This window comes from Leuresthes tenuis, unplaced genomic scaffold (assembly GCF_036924035.1).
Source record: "Leuresthes tenuis unplaced genomic scaffold, fLeuTen1.0.hap1 SCAF_7, whole genome shotgun sequence".
Lineage (NCBI taxonomy): Eukaryota > Metazoa > Chordata > Actinopteri > Atheriniformes > Atherinopsidae > Leuresthes > Leuresthes tenuis.
The window spans coordinates 13938732-13959484 of record NW_027325361.1 but is presented as its reverse complement, the minus strand read 5'-3'; the positions used below and the strand labels follow the sequence as shown (position 1 = coordinate 13959484).

At 41.8% G+C, this 20753-nt stretch overlaps 1 protein-coding gene across 2 annotated transcripts in view; it reads left to right on the top strand.

Annotated features, from left to right (window-relative positions):
• negr1 (neuronal growth regulator 1) overlaps window positions 1-20753 on the top strand; it is a 138670-nt gene that overhangs the window by 31865 nt on the left and 86052 nt on the right. For both annotated transcript variants that reach the window (XM_072389391.1, XM_072389392.1), the window contains exon 2: window positions 6121-6359. In XM_072389391.1, coding sequence (XP_072245492.1) covers window positions 6121-6359 — 239 coding nt within the window. The remainder of the gene's footprint in view (window positions 1-6120; window positions 6360-20753) is intronic.

Here is a 20753-nt window from a genome sequence, read left to right as displayed (position 1 = left end):
GAACTGACAAAAGATTTGCAGATGTCGCAGTAGAAAAAGCCATGCGGTCATCACTCCTCGTCTTGTTTCAGCTGTGCTTTATCAGTGTCTGTGAAATGCATTTTCATTCTCACTTTGTGAGCTTTCGAGGTGGTAAAGTGTACTGCGGGGAAATCGAACGCATCCCTGTATTTATGAGTTTAATAGTATTTCTCTTCCAATTGCAACTGTTCAAATACTTGAATTCTTAAGATATGTAAAATACAGCAACGGAAAGGTCCAAATTTTAACTCAGTAGCTAAGGTTTAACCTTTACTGACTTATTTTGTTTTGAAAGATCACTCTTTCTTATCAAGCCCTCCACACAAATTTCCAGATCTGATGATTTGTCTTCATTATCTCAGGGTCAGTCTATGCCATAGCTCATAAAATCTGTTTACTGTACGGTGTACAGCAGGAATGGTTGTCAGTGTCCGTTAATGCTGCGTTCAACTCTGCAGGAAGGTGCCACTTTGCCATATTTTGTGTTGCTGGAGGTGAAGCATACCGAGTCCTTTTCACCGTCAACCTGCAACCGTGAATCAGAACAGGGAGAAGAGGAACGCGTCTTATAAAAAAGTCTTTGTTAAATTAGGCTCATCCTCTCCCACAACTTATATTAAAAAAATAAAAATTGACACTTCCAAAATGGGCCAAATAAAAAGAGATGTCATATCTGATCCCTGCATTTCTAAAACAGACAGGGTATGATGTTGTGCTGGTTCCCCTTTGATTTTAGGTAGGAAAAATGTTGTGTAAGGCGAGCCAACAGTGTCAACATGGCTATCTTAATGTCTGCCTGTCTGTTTGTTCTAGTTTTTACGTTGAACATAACAAGAAGTCTTACAATAGAGAAAGACCCATCCATAACAAGAAGTCTTACAATAGAGAAAGACCCATCCAGAAAGTTTTTATTTTCCTCTGCCAAATGTCAAGTAAAAAACTGATGACTGCAAACTACCAGACTGTGAAACATGAAGAATATGTTTATAAGATGGGATCTGCGGATTTGATGCCAAGAAGAAAGTTTACTCTTGAAGAATGTGGAAAGTTATTTTATAAAGCAAATAGGAATCTGGGTCAGAAGAATGTCTCAGTACCAATTATGGCATCCACTATATAGTTAATCGCTTGTCATCATTCTCCATTCATGTGATGTGCTTCAGTACCAGCGTATCACGTTCCTTTTTATTCATATTGTTTATGATCGCTTCATTTTTCACTGAAATTTAATACAAATTAGATTTGGAAATAAAAAGGCACAGACTGAGAATGATTCCTCTGTCGTCTGGAGCTGGAAATGGGGATAAAAAAAGCATCAATCTAATTGGGTAAATAAATAATTGGGCAGTGTGTATTCAGTGAGACTCCTAAAGAAGGAGTTGACATACATAGATCTTTTAGACTACTCTATACATGTATGCCATCTTTATGGACTGGTTTTCACCACTGATCTTTTCAGTCTGCACTCCACAGTCCAATTTTTTGATATCACAAGCTGCCTCAAAGGCTTGGCCCAGCAGCAGCCTAACTGTGTCACACCTGGATGTCTCGACTGCTCGACGTGTGATGAGTTTCAGTGCAGCTCCTGTTGAAGATGGCAGCCACTGTAAACAGCACTCAAGACAGTGTGCTTATGTAAAACGATGTCTTTTGACGTGCTGTTCCGGGACTGGTCGGTGAGAGATTATAAAGACCGCGAGATAACAATGTTAATCTCTAGAGGGGAAATACAAAAACCCCAGGTTGAAAAAAGGGCACGAAAGAAAAAAAAAAACAGTGAGATAACACTAAAGGATTGATTCATCAAGTGGAGCAAAAATATTCAAGTAGAAACCTGGGCAGCCACAACTGTCCTCCAGACAGACTTCTGGGTGCACGGCTTTTATTAATCACTAACTTAATCTATACTTGGAAAAGTACTTTTGACCACTGAGACTGTAGGGAGTTGTCGAACCCTTTGAGAGAGGACTGTTGTCCAATTCTTGTCAAATTCAAAATTCTAGATGCTAAACACTCCTGGGTTTTCTTTGTTTCTGCATGCTCGTCCAAACTCAGACTTTTCTACACAAAGCCAGGTCATTGTGACTGATGCAGGTTTAGCATCGTCTTGCTGAAATTTGCAACACCTTCCCTGAGAAAGATGTCTGGAGGGGAGCATATGTGGCTCTCTGTACATACCTTTCAGCACTGATGGTGCTGATCCAGATGTGCAAGCTGCCAGCTCTATAGGTACTAATTAACCCCCCACTGCCACAGATGCAGCATTTTCAACTGAGCAAACAATGTTTCCGAGACGATTTTTTAGAATTCCATTCGATTGTTGTCCACACAACGGTTTTCCACTTTGCCTCAGGCTCATTTGAGTTAACTTCGACCCAGAAAAGATGGCAGTGTTCCTCGACTGTGTTTACATACGGCTTCTTCTTTGTGCGACAGCTTTAACCCACATTTGTGGATGGCACAGTGAACTGTTTTTCCACACACTATGATTTCTGGAAGTGTTTCTGAGCCCATGATTTCCTGGACAGAATCATGCCCTCTTTTTTAATGCGGTGCTGCCGAGGGAACCAAAGATCACGAATATTCCGTTCTGATTTTTTTGTGGAGTTCCTTGCACATAGAAATGTCTCCGGTGTCGAGTATGGTGCAGAGAGGTAGGGCCCAGATGCAGTCTTAAAAATTAAACAAAAGCTTATTTCTACAAACAAGGAGCAAGGCAAAAACAGAGGGTTCAGCAGGGCCGGATATCCAAAACACTTAACTATGGCAAACTTAACAAGACTATGGTACTGTGAGAGAAAACAAGACTATGGGACATAACCAGACTTAGCTCTGAGCGTGAGTGTGGAAGGGAAAGTGAGGATTCTGAAAAGGCTGTGACTGAACCTGGAAACTAAATGCGGAGGTGATTGGTGATGATGTGCAGCTGGGAACAGAAACAAGTGATTTGAGGGAGACTAAGTGACTGAGGGAAAAAACATGGCCTGGAACATAAAGAACCTGAAAACATGAAGATCAAACATAAAATGTGACAGAACCTGAAACATAGCAATAATTAAAACATACACTGTGACATCCGGATTCTCAGAGTCTTTTGATGACATCATGCTCTGTAAATTATGGAATACTCTGTCTTTGTAGTTTCACATCGAAGAACGTTATCCTGAAACTGCTCATTAATTTGTAGCTGCATTGTTTTGTAGACTGCTGAACCTGCCAGTTAATCTGATTATTTTCAACTGTTTCCCCTTTACCAACACTTACTCCTCCAGCCTTTTCTTGCCCACGTCCAACCTTTGTTGAGACATGTTGCTGGCATTACTTTGCATTCTGTTTTTATTTACGCCCAAACCTTCTTTGGAATTTGGGGGGGAGTTCCAACTATTTAGATGGAGTAAAGACAAAGGGGTGGGGGGCTTTTTCCCAGAAAATGGGCTATTCTATCAGAGTGTTTTGAGACATCTTGGTCATTTCCAAACCATAAAAACCATTTAAGTGCATCGTAAATGACATGCATTCAAGATGACCACAGTTTCTGTTCCCGTTCTGGTGTTTTAACAGCCTACATGGACTGACTTTTCTTTCTCCCCCTTTCTGAAAGAACAATATTAAAAAAACTGAGAAAAAAAAACAACAAAACAACAGCAGCGAAATGAATAGCCACCACACCGGAGAATTGGAGAATATATTTCTCATGGTTTGTTTGACAGTGATATAATGATGAAAGCCCTGCAATTTGTTGACAAGTTATTCTCATCAGTGGGGCTTTGGGCTGCTAACAGGTGTGTTGGATTATTAGTCACTGGAGCCTTGTGATCATCGGGATAGGTAGCCAGCTTTGCCACCCTTATCACGACAGCGGAATAAGAAAACACATATCCATTTTATATAATTGTTGCTTTTTATGCCGTTTTAAAACTAATTTACCCAGGTCACAGTGAATCAAGAGAAATAATTATACTTGAAGGCAAAATATATCTACCAAATAATCATCATCATTCCACTTTTTCACAAGAAAAAGAAAAGAACAAAATGAAAGGAGTGAAGCTTTCCTTAAAGCCTTTCAAAAAATATTACCTCAAGGCTAGAGGCATCAAAGCCAAGATAGTCAATGGGCTAACTGTGAGATTGATACAAATATGCTCTAAATGATGCCTCAACTTCCCTTCTTGGTAGCTGTACATATAGCTGTATATCGTCTGTTGTTTCCTACTCAATTGTCACAATACTTTGAGGAAGGCATTTTCTCAACTGGAAGGCCAACCCGGTAGGCCATTGTCCTCTATCCGCCTCCCCGGCAGACACTTTCTTGGCACAGGAGTTAAAGAGCTTTGTGGTTGGTGCCAAACTGATTTCCTTGGTGGCTTTGCTACCGGTGCTGACAGTCTTCGTGGCATGTTGACAAGAGCTAAGGAGCCAAACTTGATTGCCTCTTTTCCTCCTCATTATTACAGAATTTGTCACAGAATGTGATGGGATTTCTTTGGTCCAGACGATGCTCATATGTTGAGGAAACTGCATGCCACTGCCTTTTGACCACACTAAACACTAAGCCTCAGTCAGTTGTTGGACTCACTGACACTCGTCTGACTTGCGTCTGTTTGCTGCGACTCCAGAAATAAGTGGAGGTGGTATCAGTCACCCAGCACGGTGTGCTTGGACTGGTCAAGGCGAATATACCAAATTTCATTTTCTCATTTTTGATATGAATATGATCATCCACTTAAGTAATCACCTGGCACATGGTTCCCGGCACTAATCCTCTCCTTTAAAAGGTTCTCAGTCGTGTTTATTCCAGTGGGAGAAGTGAGCATAAGATCATCCTGACTTATTCTGTGGGCCCTTTGAGAGGATGAACTTGGATTAACACCCTTCTCTCTCACAAGGACACTCCAGTAACAAGATATAAAGATGGGATTCAAGCACTTAGATATTTACGAATGACAACATTCGCTCCATTAGAATCACACTGAGTTAGAAGAGTAGAAGTCTGCATCATTTATTACTCTTAACACAGCTTGTTATGCATCATTTCGTCAGTGCGGAGTTCCTTTGATTCCAGTTTGTCTGCATTCACTGTGGGTCTTACCCCTTGCGACAGATTTTATACATTAATGACAAAGATCTTCATATTTAATTCAAACTAAAGGGTCAAGTTTTATGGGGCTCTGACAGTGATCGTACCTTTTACAATGTCCTTTTATTAGTCAGAGGGTAGCAAGTGATATTCTTTTCGAGTTCCCCCCCTTTACAGCAATAGTAGTTATAGGCTGGAGACTGTTCATATTTGGAACTCACACCTTTTTTGTTATATAACTTCCAATATCGCTGTGACACCAGTTCACTTCAGTATAACCGCCAGCTAGACACTGCTGCAATAATGAATGGAGTAGAATCCAGCCCGTGTCCCAGAAGTTCACCTTTGTAGGTTTAAGAAAATGTCTCGGCTTTCTGAAGCGCATCTGAAGGCGAGTGAAAGTTTCCGATTTGAGCTAAGCGGTGCACAGGTGTAGCTCATGATTTAATAAAGAGGTGACACACAGCTGAAACATACAAACGGTGACTTTTAAAAGAAGCAGTGGTGCTGAATCAGGACAGCATGAGGCATCGTTGTTCCCCAGAGCTGGAATCAGAGTCTTCTCTGCTGAAGCCTGTTGTGCTGCAGCTGATGCCACTGCCACAGGGCAACCGCATGGCTTTTTATAAACCTACCCACGGCCATGTCCTCAGTCGCTCATCGTTTCGCCGTAAGCTGGAAACTAGCTCCAGATATTTTGTGTGAAGCGTGAGCAGCTATGTCACCTGCGTGTCAAATGAACGATGTGTCGCATCGGTTCATTCTGGCTACAATGCGTTTAGCTGCGAACTGAATTAAAAGTAAACATTCAAAGTGATCTGGAAGGATGATGGGTCCAGAGCGAGAATTTCACATAGGCAGGAAAGGACTTGGAGGGAAAGAGTGGAGGCAAGGAAAGGAATCAAGGATGCACAAACTAAGAGGCGTAAAGAGTTAAGCTATTCCTGTCTTGAACCAAATAAAATCTCTGTATTAATGACTCACTTTCTGATCTAACCGAGTGTCTCTTGGTTTTTACGTAGGTGCTACCTGTTGGATGGGATCTCTAAAGGAGCCTGGCTGAACCGCTCAAGCATCATATTCGCAGGGGACGACAAGTGGTCTGGGGACCCCCGAGTGTCCATAGTGTCCGGTGTCGGAGACAAACATGAATACAGCCTTCAGATACAGAAAGTGGATATAACCGACGACGGCCAGTATACGTGCTCAATACAGAGCGAGCACAACCTACGGCCAAAGCTCCTGAACCTTATTGTCAAAGGTGCGTACAGTTAGTGCCTTTTCAATGGATGTGATTGACTGTGAAGGAATATTTGTGATCATTTTGATAATCTGCATGTTTTTTCTTTCATTCCTCTGCCTTTTTGCGATTCAACATCCTATTTTTTTTATTTATTGACAAGAGCAGTTTCTTCAGAGAGGGCAAGCTGACATTTTGCCTTTAGGCTAGGCAGCATAAAGTAGAAGCCTGTTGGTTTAAATGACTGGAGGCAGACTGTGCAGCTTTAATCAGGCCTTCCTGGGTTTTTGTCACAGCAGGTATGACAGAGAAATGTGACTCTTATGCCTCTTAGTCGTGTTTTGCTCTATTATAGGCTATATACAGAGTTTGTATGCTGGTACCTCAGAATGAAAGTGATGTGAGCTTAAAATCCTTTCATTTGCCTCATTTAGTCCCTTGAATAGTTTTGCTTTTTTAATAAAGATTTACTCACAGTCTTTCCAAGGGAGACCCCCATTTTTTATTTTTTTATTTTCATATTTCTTTCATTTCATAGTACAATGGCCCACATTCACTGCTCTCACCCTCGTAGCCCCAAGCAGGAATTAGATGAATTTAGAGTGCATAGAAAATTATTCTTATTCTGTTCAAGCCTGGCCAAGGTTTGCATTCATTTCCAAAGAGCATAATGTTGGAAAAGTATCATATTAACAGAAGAGGTAAGGGTCAGACATGCCCCTTGTAGAGGCGTGAGCAGTGATTTGTGAAATGTGGTTAGGGAGCGAGCTTATGAAGTGTTTTTCAGCCGCGTGAAGCATTTTTTTCAGTATGTATCCGTGTCCAGATTTCCGAAAACAAGTACAAAACCCCTCTTTTTGTGCGTCTCTCCCTACATTGCGCCAACCACGATATTAGAACCATCGACAGCCGGTGAACAATGATCCTAAACTTAGTTCAGTCCAATGTTTTCCGACTGATGACACATGAGGAAGCTGAACAAGACCAAGCAAAACCATGTCTGACAGCAGCAGCCCAACATAGCAGGTGAAGGCATCCTCCCCACACCGCAAAGAAAAGAACAAAAAGCCCAGGAATGGCATGAAAAACATAAGGCAAACAAGTCTAATCCGTGCCGACCCAACCCCATAGCACACACAAAACCTTGAAGATCTTCTGCCAACAATCCAGCGCCAGACACCACAGGACACGCCCAGAGTTCCCTGTAAATGGCCCAGTGTATCGGAGCTGTTGTTGTGGCACAAGAAAGAGCTCCGCTTATCGAACAGTTGTTTTCAATATCGCGGCTGACCAGTGTGTGAATCTGAGAAGCTGGTTCTTTGACCGGTTACAACGTGCTCTGATTGGCATCACTGTGGTTATTCATGCATCTGTCTTACCCCACCGAGAGTGTCGCTCACCTGACTCTCATCCAAAATGTGCAGAATTAAAACTGTTAGGCGGAGCCGTCTTTGATGAAGACTATGAACATCTACAAGGTCATTTATTGTTGGTTGACGCCGACAAACCTCAATGCCTTTGCAGTCGCAGTGAATGTTTCCCAGCTGTCAGGACAATCCCTCCCACTGCCCATGTGTCCATCAGCTGCATCTTATCTAAGCTCCCTTGAGAAAGCAGCTCTTCCCTCTCCCATCAATAATCCTATTATAGCTGTAGGCGTATGAGATCTATGCAGGAAGACATTAGATAGCAATTCTGATTGTGAGAACAAAGTGCATTGATATGGTATTGTTGCGCGAGTTTGACGTGCCAGTGGAGAAAAGGTTTGCTCTTTGTTAGAGAGATGCAGATGGTGAAGCTGTCATGTTATAACGACAGTTGTTTAGACTTGATAACATCACTGCAAAGCATTTTTCTATGACAGCTTGTTTCTTTACTGTTGCCTGTAATGTTCTGTCAAAAAAATTTAAAAAGTAATATAAATGGCCCCATTGCCTAACTATTATAACAGTTGAACTTTGGTGTTTGGTCCTGATGCGCACTGAAGTCTGGCTTTTGGCTCCACCTCAACCACATTTTATAGGTTCTTCGTGCATCTTAATGTCAGTGTGATAAACTGTAATCAGCTGCTTGGCAGGCAGTAACGGTCACTACAGGAATATCATGTTTTTTGTGGGTGTTGGCTTTCTGAAGAACACTCTGTAATTTGAATCCTACCAGGGGTGTTTCAGGTCATGGCAGCTCCTCTCCACTGGCCATATGGCCACAATCAAACCGAAGCTAATGTGCCAGCTGTCAGCTGTATAATAGGTTTTGCGATGGCAGTCTTCCTGATGGTTGCGACCTAGCAGCTAATATTTGGCTGCTAGGTCACAATGATTTGGCTTACAAATACTAATTGTTGTTCACAAAATGTAATTTCACTCAGTTATGTCGATCGGTCGATCGGAAATTTCTTTCCACACTGGCAGTAATGTGACTAATTAAAGCAGAAGTACTGTAACGGTGTACTTGTGACTTCATTGAACATTTGCAATAAAGAGTCTTGAGGCCAGAGGAGCAGCTGGACAGTTATATGAGAAAACAAGAGAGAGCAAAACTCTAACTGTGGAGAGAACTGTGGAGAGAAATCTAGGAGAGAAACGAATCTTAAAAATCTTAAAAAATTATAGTAAAAAAAAAAAAAAAAAAAAAAGAATGCCTGAAATCCCATAAATATGCTTTGTACTCCTTACATTTACTGTCATTGGCTATTAAAGCTGGATGGTGTTTGGGCTGCGTTACCTGAATCTGATACTTTTGAGTCATCAGGTAAATCTACGTGATGTGCAGGCAAAGGAATTATGGGAAATACAGATGACTCACTCCAGGTGATTAATGCCTGTGGGCGGGTTTCTGACAGGGCACTTAAGGTGGTAAAAAATTGCTTCATTACACTGCCATTCGCTGATTTATTCATGCAGTTCTACCTCATGTTTGTGCTCTTATGGCATCTCCATAATGTCACACTGTGTTGTTCCTCAGTTTATTTGCTTTGTCAAAACTCCGTTGGTTGTGAAACATTACCTGTTACTGCTGTGCGGCACTTGTGTACACACGCTCAAGCCCACTCATGGAGAACAGGAGGATTTCTTTACAGATGTGATGTAGCAGTGGAGCAGCTCTGTCATGTTGCAGAGGCTGCTGGGAGCATCAGGTTTTTTTTTTTTCTTTTCTTCGTCTGCCGGTATGAAAGACTTGAACAGAAAAAAAAAAAAAAGAAGCAGACTCTTTAATCTGGGCTTTTCAGTCCAGGCATACACCACTTATTAATAGCACAACTACTGTTGCAGTTGATGTAAAAAGGATTTCATGCCGTTGGATTTTTTGGGGCACTTTTGCTTTGCTAGGCCATGCGCTCTGAGGAGTAACGACGGGAATGGGAGCAAGAGAGGATTATTATATGTAATATTATATTCCAAGGCCTCATCCTATTTCAGGTGCGTGGCAGGTTCTTTGACCTGCTGATCCACGGAGCGATTAGGCTTATCTGAAAGACCTATCTACACGCTGCTGGGTGCCTTTTTCTTGCCTCTGGTCAAGTGATTAGAGATTTGCCAACAGATAAAACACATTTGAATATGTTTAACAGTCACCGGAGCGTGGAAACAAAAGCAAGATATAAATAGAAAATGATGGAGGCCGTATTCTGTGTCAATAAAAGCGAAGAAAGAAGATGGCAACATGAGCCACATGTAAGGTTACAAGTCATTTGTTTTTGCTCTGTAATCACATCCCATGGGGCTTTCTCACCATTACAACACTGAACAGGGATCTCTTGTTATCACCCCACTTTCTAACACACGAATCACATGCTGCTGAATCAGAAGGTGGGACGTGACTGTCACACCGCTGTCGCACAGAGACAGTGAAGGGCACAGTCTGTGCACTGGGTTTTTACTCTTTGTTCTTGTTGCCTGTGTAAGAAATCTGAAGTTTCACGTGTTGATGGCAAAAGATAAACATGCCTGATATCTGAGATCTGCGAGTGTGACACAGCATCGCATACAAAGCGTGAACGAATGTTATTCCATTGCAGCGTTGTTGCAGAATTACACCTATGCTTTGGCGGCCATATTTCCGATGAAGGTGTGCAAACGTGACTCTTGAATTATAACCACCACGAGCGGTAATCACGAGGCAGCCGAGATTTGATGAATTGCCCGAAGGCTTCACACTTCACGTTAATGCCATTACAAACTCTCGGTCCACGTGAGCCTAATTTCTGTCCATTTATTTTACTTCCTTAATATGGCGTACAGCTGGTTTTCATCTGCACATCTTCATCAGTGCCTTTACTGACCTATTTACAGTCTACCCCTAGCATTATCTGATCTACAATACCGAGGAATGAGAGATTAGTAACGGGCCCAAGCCGCTCTTCCATACATTACATGACTATCTTCTCTCTCAGCTGCCATGCCCCCCCCCCCCTCGGTTAATTAAGATTGAGGATGTGATAATGCATTAAATATGCACAGCACCTCTCATCTAAGAATATCTTGTCCCAGAGAGGAAGGGTAAAGAGGTATGCTTTCCTTCTCCACTAGTAACTGCTCACATGGGCGTTAGTAATGCATTTCAAGCTTCCATCACTCCAGACTAGACCATGGAGTTAGACCGAGGAATTCTTTAAAAGATATCCTACTGATGTAGTGCAGTTGAAAGCAGCTTTTTCCTGAATGCAGAATGCGTCTTCTCATTATGCATTATCTACCATCCTGTTTCATAATCATGCACTGTAGGACTAAAAGGCTCATTTACAGCTCCAATATGAAGATTTTATGTTTAGAGCCTCGTCTCAATGGATCGCTCCACGGGTTAACATTCTCACAAGTGCGAGGAATTATTCTGTGTGAGATTAAAATGCTTTGGATGTTAATGTGGATCGTAGCGGATCCACGGTGGCACCTCCTCGCCAACACCCCTGGAGTGAGTCGGTGTGGAAAGAGTGTTTCTCAGCAAGGAGTGAAACGGAGGGTTAAACCTCCAGGTTCTCGCTTTAATGTCAGGACAGGGATAGAGTATAATTACAGAGCACGGCATAAAAGGGCTCAGCAAATCACAGTTTATCCCTAATATGAGGTGATTCTGTCTAGTGGTCTAGAGATATGTTTTTTTTCCAAAGGCAAGTACTGAGCAGAGAGCAGAGCAGCACATGGAGAAAAACACCAGCGTCACGTCATCTATGGCTGTTGTTGATTTATTATTTTTTTTATACACAATATAATGATCAATACTCAAAAAAAAAAAGACTTAAAGAATTATTCAACACTATTATGTCACGATCTAAGTATTTTTGAGTTTTTTTTTCTGTCTGGTTTCAGTTTTTTTGCCATTTCCCTGACCTTTTTCCTCAGTTCCCTCCTGCCTGGTCATCAGCTCCACTCCCTTCACCTGTGTTCACTTATCCTCAGCTGCACTCATTTGTTCCCATGGTGATTTCCCCGTCAGTCTTGCTCCTACTCTTTGGTAATGTACAGTGTAGTTTTTCTTTATTCTCAGGTGATTTGGTTTTCTAAGTTTAGTATTCCAGACTGGCTGCAATTTTCGTTTCTATTCTAAAAGACACTGAGTTTAAGTGTGAAATGTGCACATCTGCACACATCACAGTCGGATGACGTCTTCAGAGATGCCAGAATAAAAGCTTAAGTGATTGGTTCTGAATGTTGCGCAGATGTCAGTGGGAAGCTGTGATGAAGATGCACGGCAGCATTATGATGCTGTATTGAACGTACAAACCATGACTTTACATTTAGGAACAAACACATAAGAGATAGCCTGTGAAATGACAAATCTGGTGAACAAACCAAGATCCTTTCCATTTCTGGACAGCTACTCTACTTCCTGAGCTACAGCCAGCTGCCTGAAGTACTCTTACGCATTTCTAAGGAAACATCGTAATTAAGATTGTTTGCCCCAAAGCATGTGACTTGCAGTAAGGCGTTGCAAACATACGACTAAAAAGGTAAAAAAAAAACATTCACCGTCAACTAGATTTATGGTTCCCATATTTTTTTACTGTATAAACAACAGAACAATTGATCAAATAAAGTTTTGCCCCAGGAAACAATGACTGCTAATCCATTTTGATTGTTGAGCTGTGACAGAGCGTCACACCAAGGAGGAAGCTGTTTTTATAGGTTTAACATTTTGGGATGATCCTAGTGTATGTATTTATAGTGATACATCGCCTTGCTGCAAACCATGTGAGACCCTCTGGTGTTCCTACACTGCGCTGTGACAACCACTAAGCTTTAAAGTGTGGTAAGAACCAGAAAGTTTGATTTATTTAAGTTTTTTCTATTCAGGTGACATGGAGAACAGCCACTGTGAAATCACAGTCTAAAATGCGCTGACTTTGGTTGCCTCTGAAACATTCCCAGCAAAATGCTGTCAAACAATACTTGTGATACATCTGAAATATCGTGGAGAATATATCAACTTTTAAAGTATTGCATGAAAGGGGCACAGAGCGCTGTATTCATTTTAATATTGCAGAGTATTTGAAAATGCTTTATTCAAAATCAAAGATAAAAACCCTCGTCAGAACCACCCCCACAGGAGGGGACATGCTTCAAACGGTCAGCAGCTGCGTTTGTGTTTTGGGCTGCAGCTTTGGTGACATAATCACTAAACTAACAAGGACATGGAGTGGCAGCGTAACCCCCAGAACTGTCTGAAAATAGGAATGGGTGACCCGAAATATGTCACCAGGGTGGCCTGTTGATACACAAAAACCTTAAATATAAATGAAATAAGGGATGTGGAATTTTCCACCCATCTTATCTTCGTTTTTCCAACTAAGGCCGTGGCAAGTGTTGATGCAGTTGTGGAGAACACGACATACCGCCCCCCCCAATATAATTCAAAACGGTGCTCAGTGTTATTTATTCACAACAGCAGCAAATTAGAGCGTCTCCTCATTTCTGAGAGAAAATGGAAATGTGTAAACTTGCAGGAATACACAACATAGCATACCCTGCTAATCTGACTCTACAGGTGTACATATATTCTCCTTTTTGTTTACCAGGCTTGCTGACAAACTCATCAGCGATGACATCGAATAAATTGCAGACGCCAGCCAATCTTCAAATTGCAAATTATCGTCCTGATTAAAATCGGCCAAGGGATTAATCCATCACCTTTTCTGTCACTAAGATTTCCATGACCCGAGTCCAAAACTTGTCCTGCCAACTACTTTTGAAAAGTGGCACACCGGATCGATCGGCTCAACAAACACTTTGAAAATGGCATTTCCCCTTCGTTTACTGGCGCTAGCTTCTCTTGAGGATTAGCGACACTGATATTGTGGAAATTAGAGCGTAATTGGAAACCAAGCTCTACCTCGCCTTTCGTGCAATTGAAATTGATTGGGCCGTTTGAGCATATTCATAGAACAAATTTCCATTTAAATTTGGTGTCGAGTAGCTTAAGAAGCTTAATGTTAATTTCTCTATACATTTTGTTTAAAGTGAAACGTTGTCTGACATATTGTCAATAGTCACCATTACCCTAAAATTAAACTGAATGTTACTCTGAAGGCTGCTGTTTCAATCAACATTTAACTGTACAGCTGCCAGATGGAGTAAAAACTAACAACTAAAAACATCCACATCGATTCCAAAACTTCAACAACCTGGACACGATTGGCTGTGACATTATTCCAGGTAAATTTGCTGAAACTGTTTCAGTTAGTGTGCTTTTTGCTCAGATTTGATTAGGATAACGCTTACCTTGTTAAGATTGTTTTGATGAACAAATGAGCCCGAATCGGATAGCTTTCCGTTGTTCCAGCGGATCAGATATGCCTTTGATTGATTCGGTATCATAAGAAAATAAGACACTATGGAAAAAAAGCAGTTGCATTCACCCCTTATCTTTCTAAGTATGAATAAGATATTTGTGTGCTGTGAGACGAGCTCGAATAATTGTGTATTGAAAGTATGAGATGAATAATAATGCAGTAAAGCAATGTGGTCTGCCATTGATATTGCAGGGGAAAGTAAAGAGAGAATATGAGTGTCTACAGGAGCAGATTTGCCATTATGGCCCCTGACATTTAGTTAGCCACTAATCATTGTCATTTGTATGGATGTGTGTGTGTGTGTGTATATCCCAATCTTAGCCTCAGAAAATTTCTACCCTCGAGGACGTGTTTGCGCCAGGATGTTTCACCAAATGTGTGTGTCTTCGTGCAAGTGTGTGTTGGGGATTGTGCGTTTGTGCACTCCAATGCGAGTCCTCATCATGGAGATAGCTGATATTAGCTATGGTTAATTAAAATCAGTGAGGACAAAGGTCAGCCACTCAGCTCTTGCGTCTCTCTTCTCTAGAGAGGCAATAGATACAGCTTGAGTGGAGACGAACTCGGGCACCTTTATTTGGACCCTTCTTAACTGGTAGAACAACGGTAGCATAAATGCATACCTGTATGCATCTTGCACATGTTTTAGTATGTATTTTCTAAGAATTAAAAAATCTATATAGCATAAGATAACAGTGCGTTCTGTTGTTGGAAAGCTTACCCGCACTGTGCATGTTGGTTCTGACCTTAATTTCCTCTCTGGAGGGGTGTTTTTGTGCTTTTTGAACTTTGACATGTATGTTTAAAACTGCATCAAAATGAGCTTCAGATGACAGTAACGGGGTTGTTATGGACCAGAGTTTGTAAATATGAATCAGTTTTCACGGATGTTGTGCATTTATTCCCGACTGGGTTCTTTCTGTGTGGAGTTTGCATGTTCTCCCCGTGCATGAGTGGGTTCTCTCCGGGTACTCCGGCTTCTTCCCACCGCCTGAAAAACATGCGTGATCGGATCATCTTTGTCTCTAAATTGACCCTAAGAGTGGGATAGGCTCCCTAACCCTAACCCTAACCCTAACCCTTTTTTTGCTATACTGGATTTTTGATCATCAAAACCCTAACCCTATTGCTCCCTGCAGCACACTACACCTCAAAAACATAACCTGCCCCCCTCCCTCCTTTCCACTCTCTTTTCTCTCTCTCCCATATCTCCTCTGTCCCCCCCACACCACCCAACATACATGAACCAAGGGTCTCGAACCAATGCATACATCCCATAAACAATCACCTGCACCACCAACCACGAAGGAGGCCCTGGTCACCAATTGCACCCGGCAGCACACTACGCCTCAAAGACATAACCCGCCCCTGCCCCAGTCTCCTTCTTCTTCTTCTTCCCCCGTCTTCCTGGCAGCACATAACATACACGCATAAGGACCCTGAGTCTATTGCACCCACATTCAACACATCTCAAATCGCAGTTTCCCACGGCCACCTGAGTTACTCCAAGATTATGCCAGTACATGCAGTAATTACCAGCCAGATCACGAGTTGTAGCGTGCACCCCCTTGGTTTCTACACCAAACTCCATGGCAGCTAACGAGTTGCATAGGAGGGAGACCACTGAGTAAAAACTCACAAACCTAACCAATTTTTTTGCTATACTGGATTTTTTAATCATCAAAACAGGCACATAGAATTAACTCTAACTAACCCTTAAACCTATCAAATACACTTTAATATTACCAAACCATCTGTCCTATATAGCAAACAGGACTAAGGTACTACGTTAGCAATAATTTGATCCTTTAAAATGTTTATGTATGTCTCTAGATTGAGGTAGTACAAAAAAAAAGATCAGTTTAATAGTTCATGATTATATAAAGGTCAAATACCCCATTCCGGGCCATTGAATAAACAACTTTTCATGCTATAAGCTAGCAGCTATTATTAACCATGTGTCTCACGTCTATATAATTCAAGCGACTGCCATTTTGGGATCTATGAACCTGTTGAAAGAATTTTCATAGGGCCACGCGTTTGATTTGCAAATTTCCTCAAAACTGGCTAAGCTGATCTGCTGACAAGGGTTCATTATAGGCTGTTAGAAGGATTTTAGGTTTTCAAACTTACTTCTCTGTTACAGACAAGTGAAAGTGGTGGCAGGGGCACCAAAAAGGAAGTAAGATATAAACAGTATATATAAACACCAAACTTATTTTATCGACTTAACACCTTTTTTCCCGGAGAGAGCTGTCATAAGCAAAAAACATGTTTTTCTCCCCCAATTATTATTACAGTTGGACATTAGTAATTATATTGCCATGGCAATATATTGCCCCTCATTATCACAATCACCTATATTTTGCTTTGGTTTCACTTCATGTCAGCAGTGCCTGTTGTCATGGTGAGTTATAATGTTTATATTCTCTCAGCATCACATCTGCCACAGCAGTGCAGCCATACCATCATATTAAGCTTAGCAGTCTTAATTGCTCCTGTGTGTAGACATCATGACGCAGTCTGACATGTTCATCTCACCCAGGTTCTATTTGCCTTCTTTATTACAAAAAATCTGATGTTTTAAGGCTTGTAAGTCTCTTCGAATTGCTTTTCAACAGCGGTGTTAATTTAAGGTTTTTATTCAGACACAACGGCTATTTTTCTTTGCCATTTTATATCCACCTTCAAAGCCTAACAAACCTGGATGTTTTTCATGAATGCACACAATACTCAAACGCTCAAACTCAAGGTTGGGTATGATAATATTCATGATGTTTATGATTAAACCCCGAACATCTGTGAGCGTTGACCTTTCTGTTATGGCTGAGTGGCGGAGGGCTGAGGGCCCAAATACAGAACAGCCGACCGGAGGTGGACGGAGACCTAACAGAAGCTTTATTTAAGGATTGGAATAAAAAATAATAATAAATCCGTCAACTAAACTGAGAAAACAAAACTTTAAAACAAGCCATATGGCAAAAATGGATTAACTTTGAGCTGGATACAGAAATTGGCCAACAAGATTGCAACAGGACAAAGGAGAGCTGAATATATAGTATATATACTGAGGGGGAACTAATGAGGAAGTGGCTGCAGCTGAGGTTGATTGAGTTGGAGACAGGTGTGGAAGTGGAGCTGATGACCAAATGGGGAAACTGAGTGGTAGCCCAATTCTTTGATTGGAAGCCCAAGAACAAGCTGGAGTTCACAGACAAGTCTTTATATAGGTCACAGGTAAAGTATGGCAGCGCTGGGCTTGGTGTGACAGAGCCCTCGCTGGGCCTCCGTCAGAACAAGCCCTGATCTCTGGAAATAGTTCATATTTATCTTCTTCACATTTATTTTTACACTTACACGCGACCGAGTATAATTGGCCAGTTATTAGTGACATGAACAGGCCGACCACTGTCCACGTCATGTTCTTGTAATATTGTGTGGGACAAGTACAGGATAGGAACATAGATTATTTAGAGAAATACAAAATATGAATATATAATGTCCCCTTTCGCCCAATGACTGCTGGGATAGGCTCCAGCCCACCCGCTACCCGACTGACGGATTGACGGTATAGGAAATGGATGGAATGAACATTATAATGTCTAATGTCTAAGAACAAAGCCAACTACAATATTTGGATACTGGGAGTAATGACAAAATCTAAGTACAGGACTGAGTGCATGGACATAGACAACCGAGAACACAGAACAAAAGACTAATTTGATGATGACAGAGAAAAGACGAGGAACTCAAAGGACAAGGGAAAGAAAAGAAAAAAAAAGAAACCATGAGCGTAACCACAAACAAAAAGACAAATACAAACGGAATAAATCCCGATTCAAACCAATGACTCGAGAACACAAACCAGAAAACAGAACAGAAACGGCACACAGGAAAGCCAAAGAACAGAACAAAACTAATCGATAAGATAGAGGTTTATCGTTGTGTGTTCTGTTGATGACGCTCAGGTCATTCAGTCAATTAAAAGCCAAGCGGAAATGTGCCAGTAAAGTTTATAAATGAGCATTTACAGCTTCGCATGCAGAGGAAATGACATTTATTCTCTAACATACTGTGTGCTGAAGTTTGGACACACAGGCTACTCCGGCAAAGTCATGAGATGCGAGAGTCAGGCGGAAACAATCTAAATTGAGATTTTTCATCAGTCAGTGGTGTGAGCCCTTGGCTTTTGTGGTGTTAAACAGTTGGTTTTTAGAGGTGTAAACCACAACTGAAGCGTGGGTTCTCTCACTTTTTTTTTTCTTATGTGCATCCAAGAACAGTAGGCCCTCCAGACAGTGTTTATCATACAATGCAACCCTCATCAACAGAGGCTGCGAAACAGATTTCCTGGAGGTGAGGCACTGGCAGACATTTCAGGGATACACTGGCCTTAATTGGGCAGATAAATATCACAGACTGCGCTCTCTGGCCCCACAGCACTATTGCATACATCACCCTGAATGCAGACTAACCACCAGCAGCGGGATGCCGCCCCATTGCCTCATCCTTGGAATGAGTATCAGAGATTTCCATCCTGACTTGTAGCTGTATTAGGATCAGGTTGCAGAAGCCCTTCTGCTTTGTTACAGTCCAGAGGTCATTTTTATTTTTTGTCACGGTGACACGACACAGGGTGCATTATCAAAGACAGAGAGTAAGAGATTGGATAGTTTAGCATTCGGAAAGATTAGAGTCACTGATGTTGTGGCTGACAATCATGAGACTCTTGAGTCACAGTGTAAATGAATTGGAGGAGCCGGCATCTGTATGCTGCAGAGCTGTCGAGGGTTTTTGATAATGAGCAATATATTGAATATTCATGAATTTGGCCTTTTGAAAGCCCTCCGAGGCTGCAAATTACCCTGTATTACCTACGTGTTGTTCAGTCAAAATCCTCTCCCACCAGCCCGTGGGGCAGGCTGTGAAAATACACGGCACCATCTGAGAGTGGCCGTGGCAGCTGACACATACAAACAGCAATAAAACGCGCCATACAGAGTGCCTCTGGTGCGCGTAGGCACATGAAGCACATACGCACTCAAACACACAACGTGTGCAAAGTCCGAGAGTGAATACTCCCTCTTTAGCACCGGAACCAGAGAGAGAAAGAAAGGGAGGAACTTTAGACAAATGCCTTCACATTCTCACCCCTCGGAACTTCTTTTTTGGCTGATTTACATTTCTTTCTAAAAAGTCGAACTTCTTTTGCGGCGCATGATTAAATCATAGATTCGTATTAATATTTCAGAGTAATAGCTTAATGGATGGACGAAGAACATTGCACGTTGCTCTGAGGGCGATCTTCTGGAAGGCCAAACGAGAATGTGCAAAGAATATTTTAAGAGGCACCAGGAGCACTGAGGGCACTTTGATAAGAATGACAGTTAATGGTGATTTTGCTTAAAAAAAAAAAAAAAAAAAAACGTATCTCAAATTCTTTTTTTTTTCAAAGCAGTAAAAAAGATCCATGGGAATGGTCATTTTTACATCTGATACTGGATATTTATGAGGCTAAATGTGAGTTTCAATTAAACGCAGCCTTGTAAAAGGTCAATTATGGTGGCTTTCGGTTTTCAGCATGGGAATGTAACTACTGCAGGAATGGCACTGAAAGGTCTTTTGTCTGTTTTGAGTGCACAACATGTCTGGAGTATGACAAACTGATGAGCAAAGGGTCGGTAAAGAGCAAGTCCAAACACCCGCTGAGAGCCGAGCTCCTCTCCTATGACTGAGCGTAGTGTGCGTCTGCTAGCTGCCAACTGTTTTCTCCCCATTAATCACAACCCAGGTTCTAAAGTTTGAACTCTGACCTTTCCTGCTGCATCACGGCCCAGTGACAGATGGAGGCAGAGCTCTGCGTCCTCAAATCATCAAATCATCCAGCTCAGACACACGCAGCCCCCCCACCCCCCGCCTTATGTGTGGGCCTTAGAAAGGGGTCACTCGGTCACAATCTGATATTTTGATTTTGCAAAGCAGCATGCCCCAGTGACTGTCTCGATGTGTCTTTTCTTACATGAAATGATTCGAAACGAGCCCTTTTTGTGCCTGCGCCGACCAAACGCACTTTGTGCAGCTAATTGAAAAAGCAATGCTCATCGGTGAGAGAGAAAACAGAGTGCCCAGTGTAGAGGAATTTTGTTTAGAAGCAAGATGCTGTGACTGAAAGACGCTGATTAGCATGAATGAATTAGATAGCTTATCTTTGAATTACATGCCCAGTGCAGCTCTCCCATTGAAGATTAATTGCCTCTCACAAGCTACAGCGAAAAGTTCATTTTCATCAATGCATTTCCCCTTAATTCCTCAGTTCCCACAGAAATGCCTGAAATTGGTAACAAGCGCTCCATAATCACGCTTTGTGCATCATTAACTTCATTGGCAATTACTCATCGAATGTATTGGTTGTGACATTTGCATGTTGTTTTTGCACCATTAGGTCATGGCAGGAATATTATCATAAACGAATCATTAGTACAAGTCAAACATTCACGGTGCCCATTGGTTTGTTTTTTTTCTCAGCGATCTGCAAGAGGCGAAGCTGGTTTATCGTTGTGACCGTTTCCTTATCTTTGTGGCAATGAGTCATCCGGCCGATCAGCTTAGCAGCAGCCGGGATAAATAGT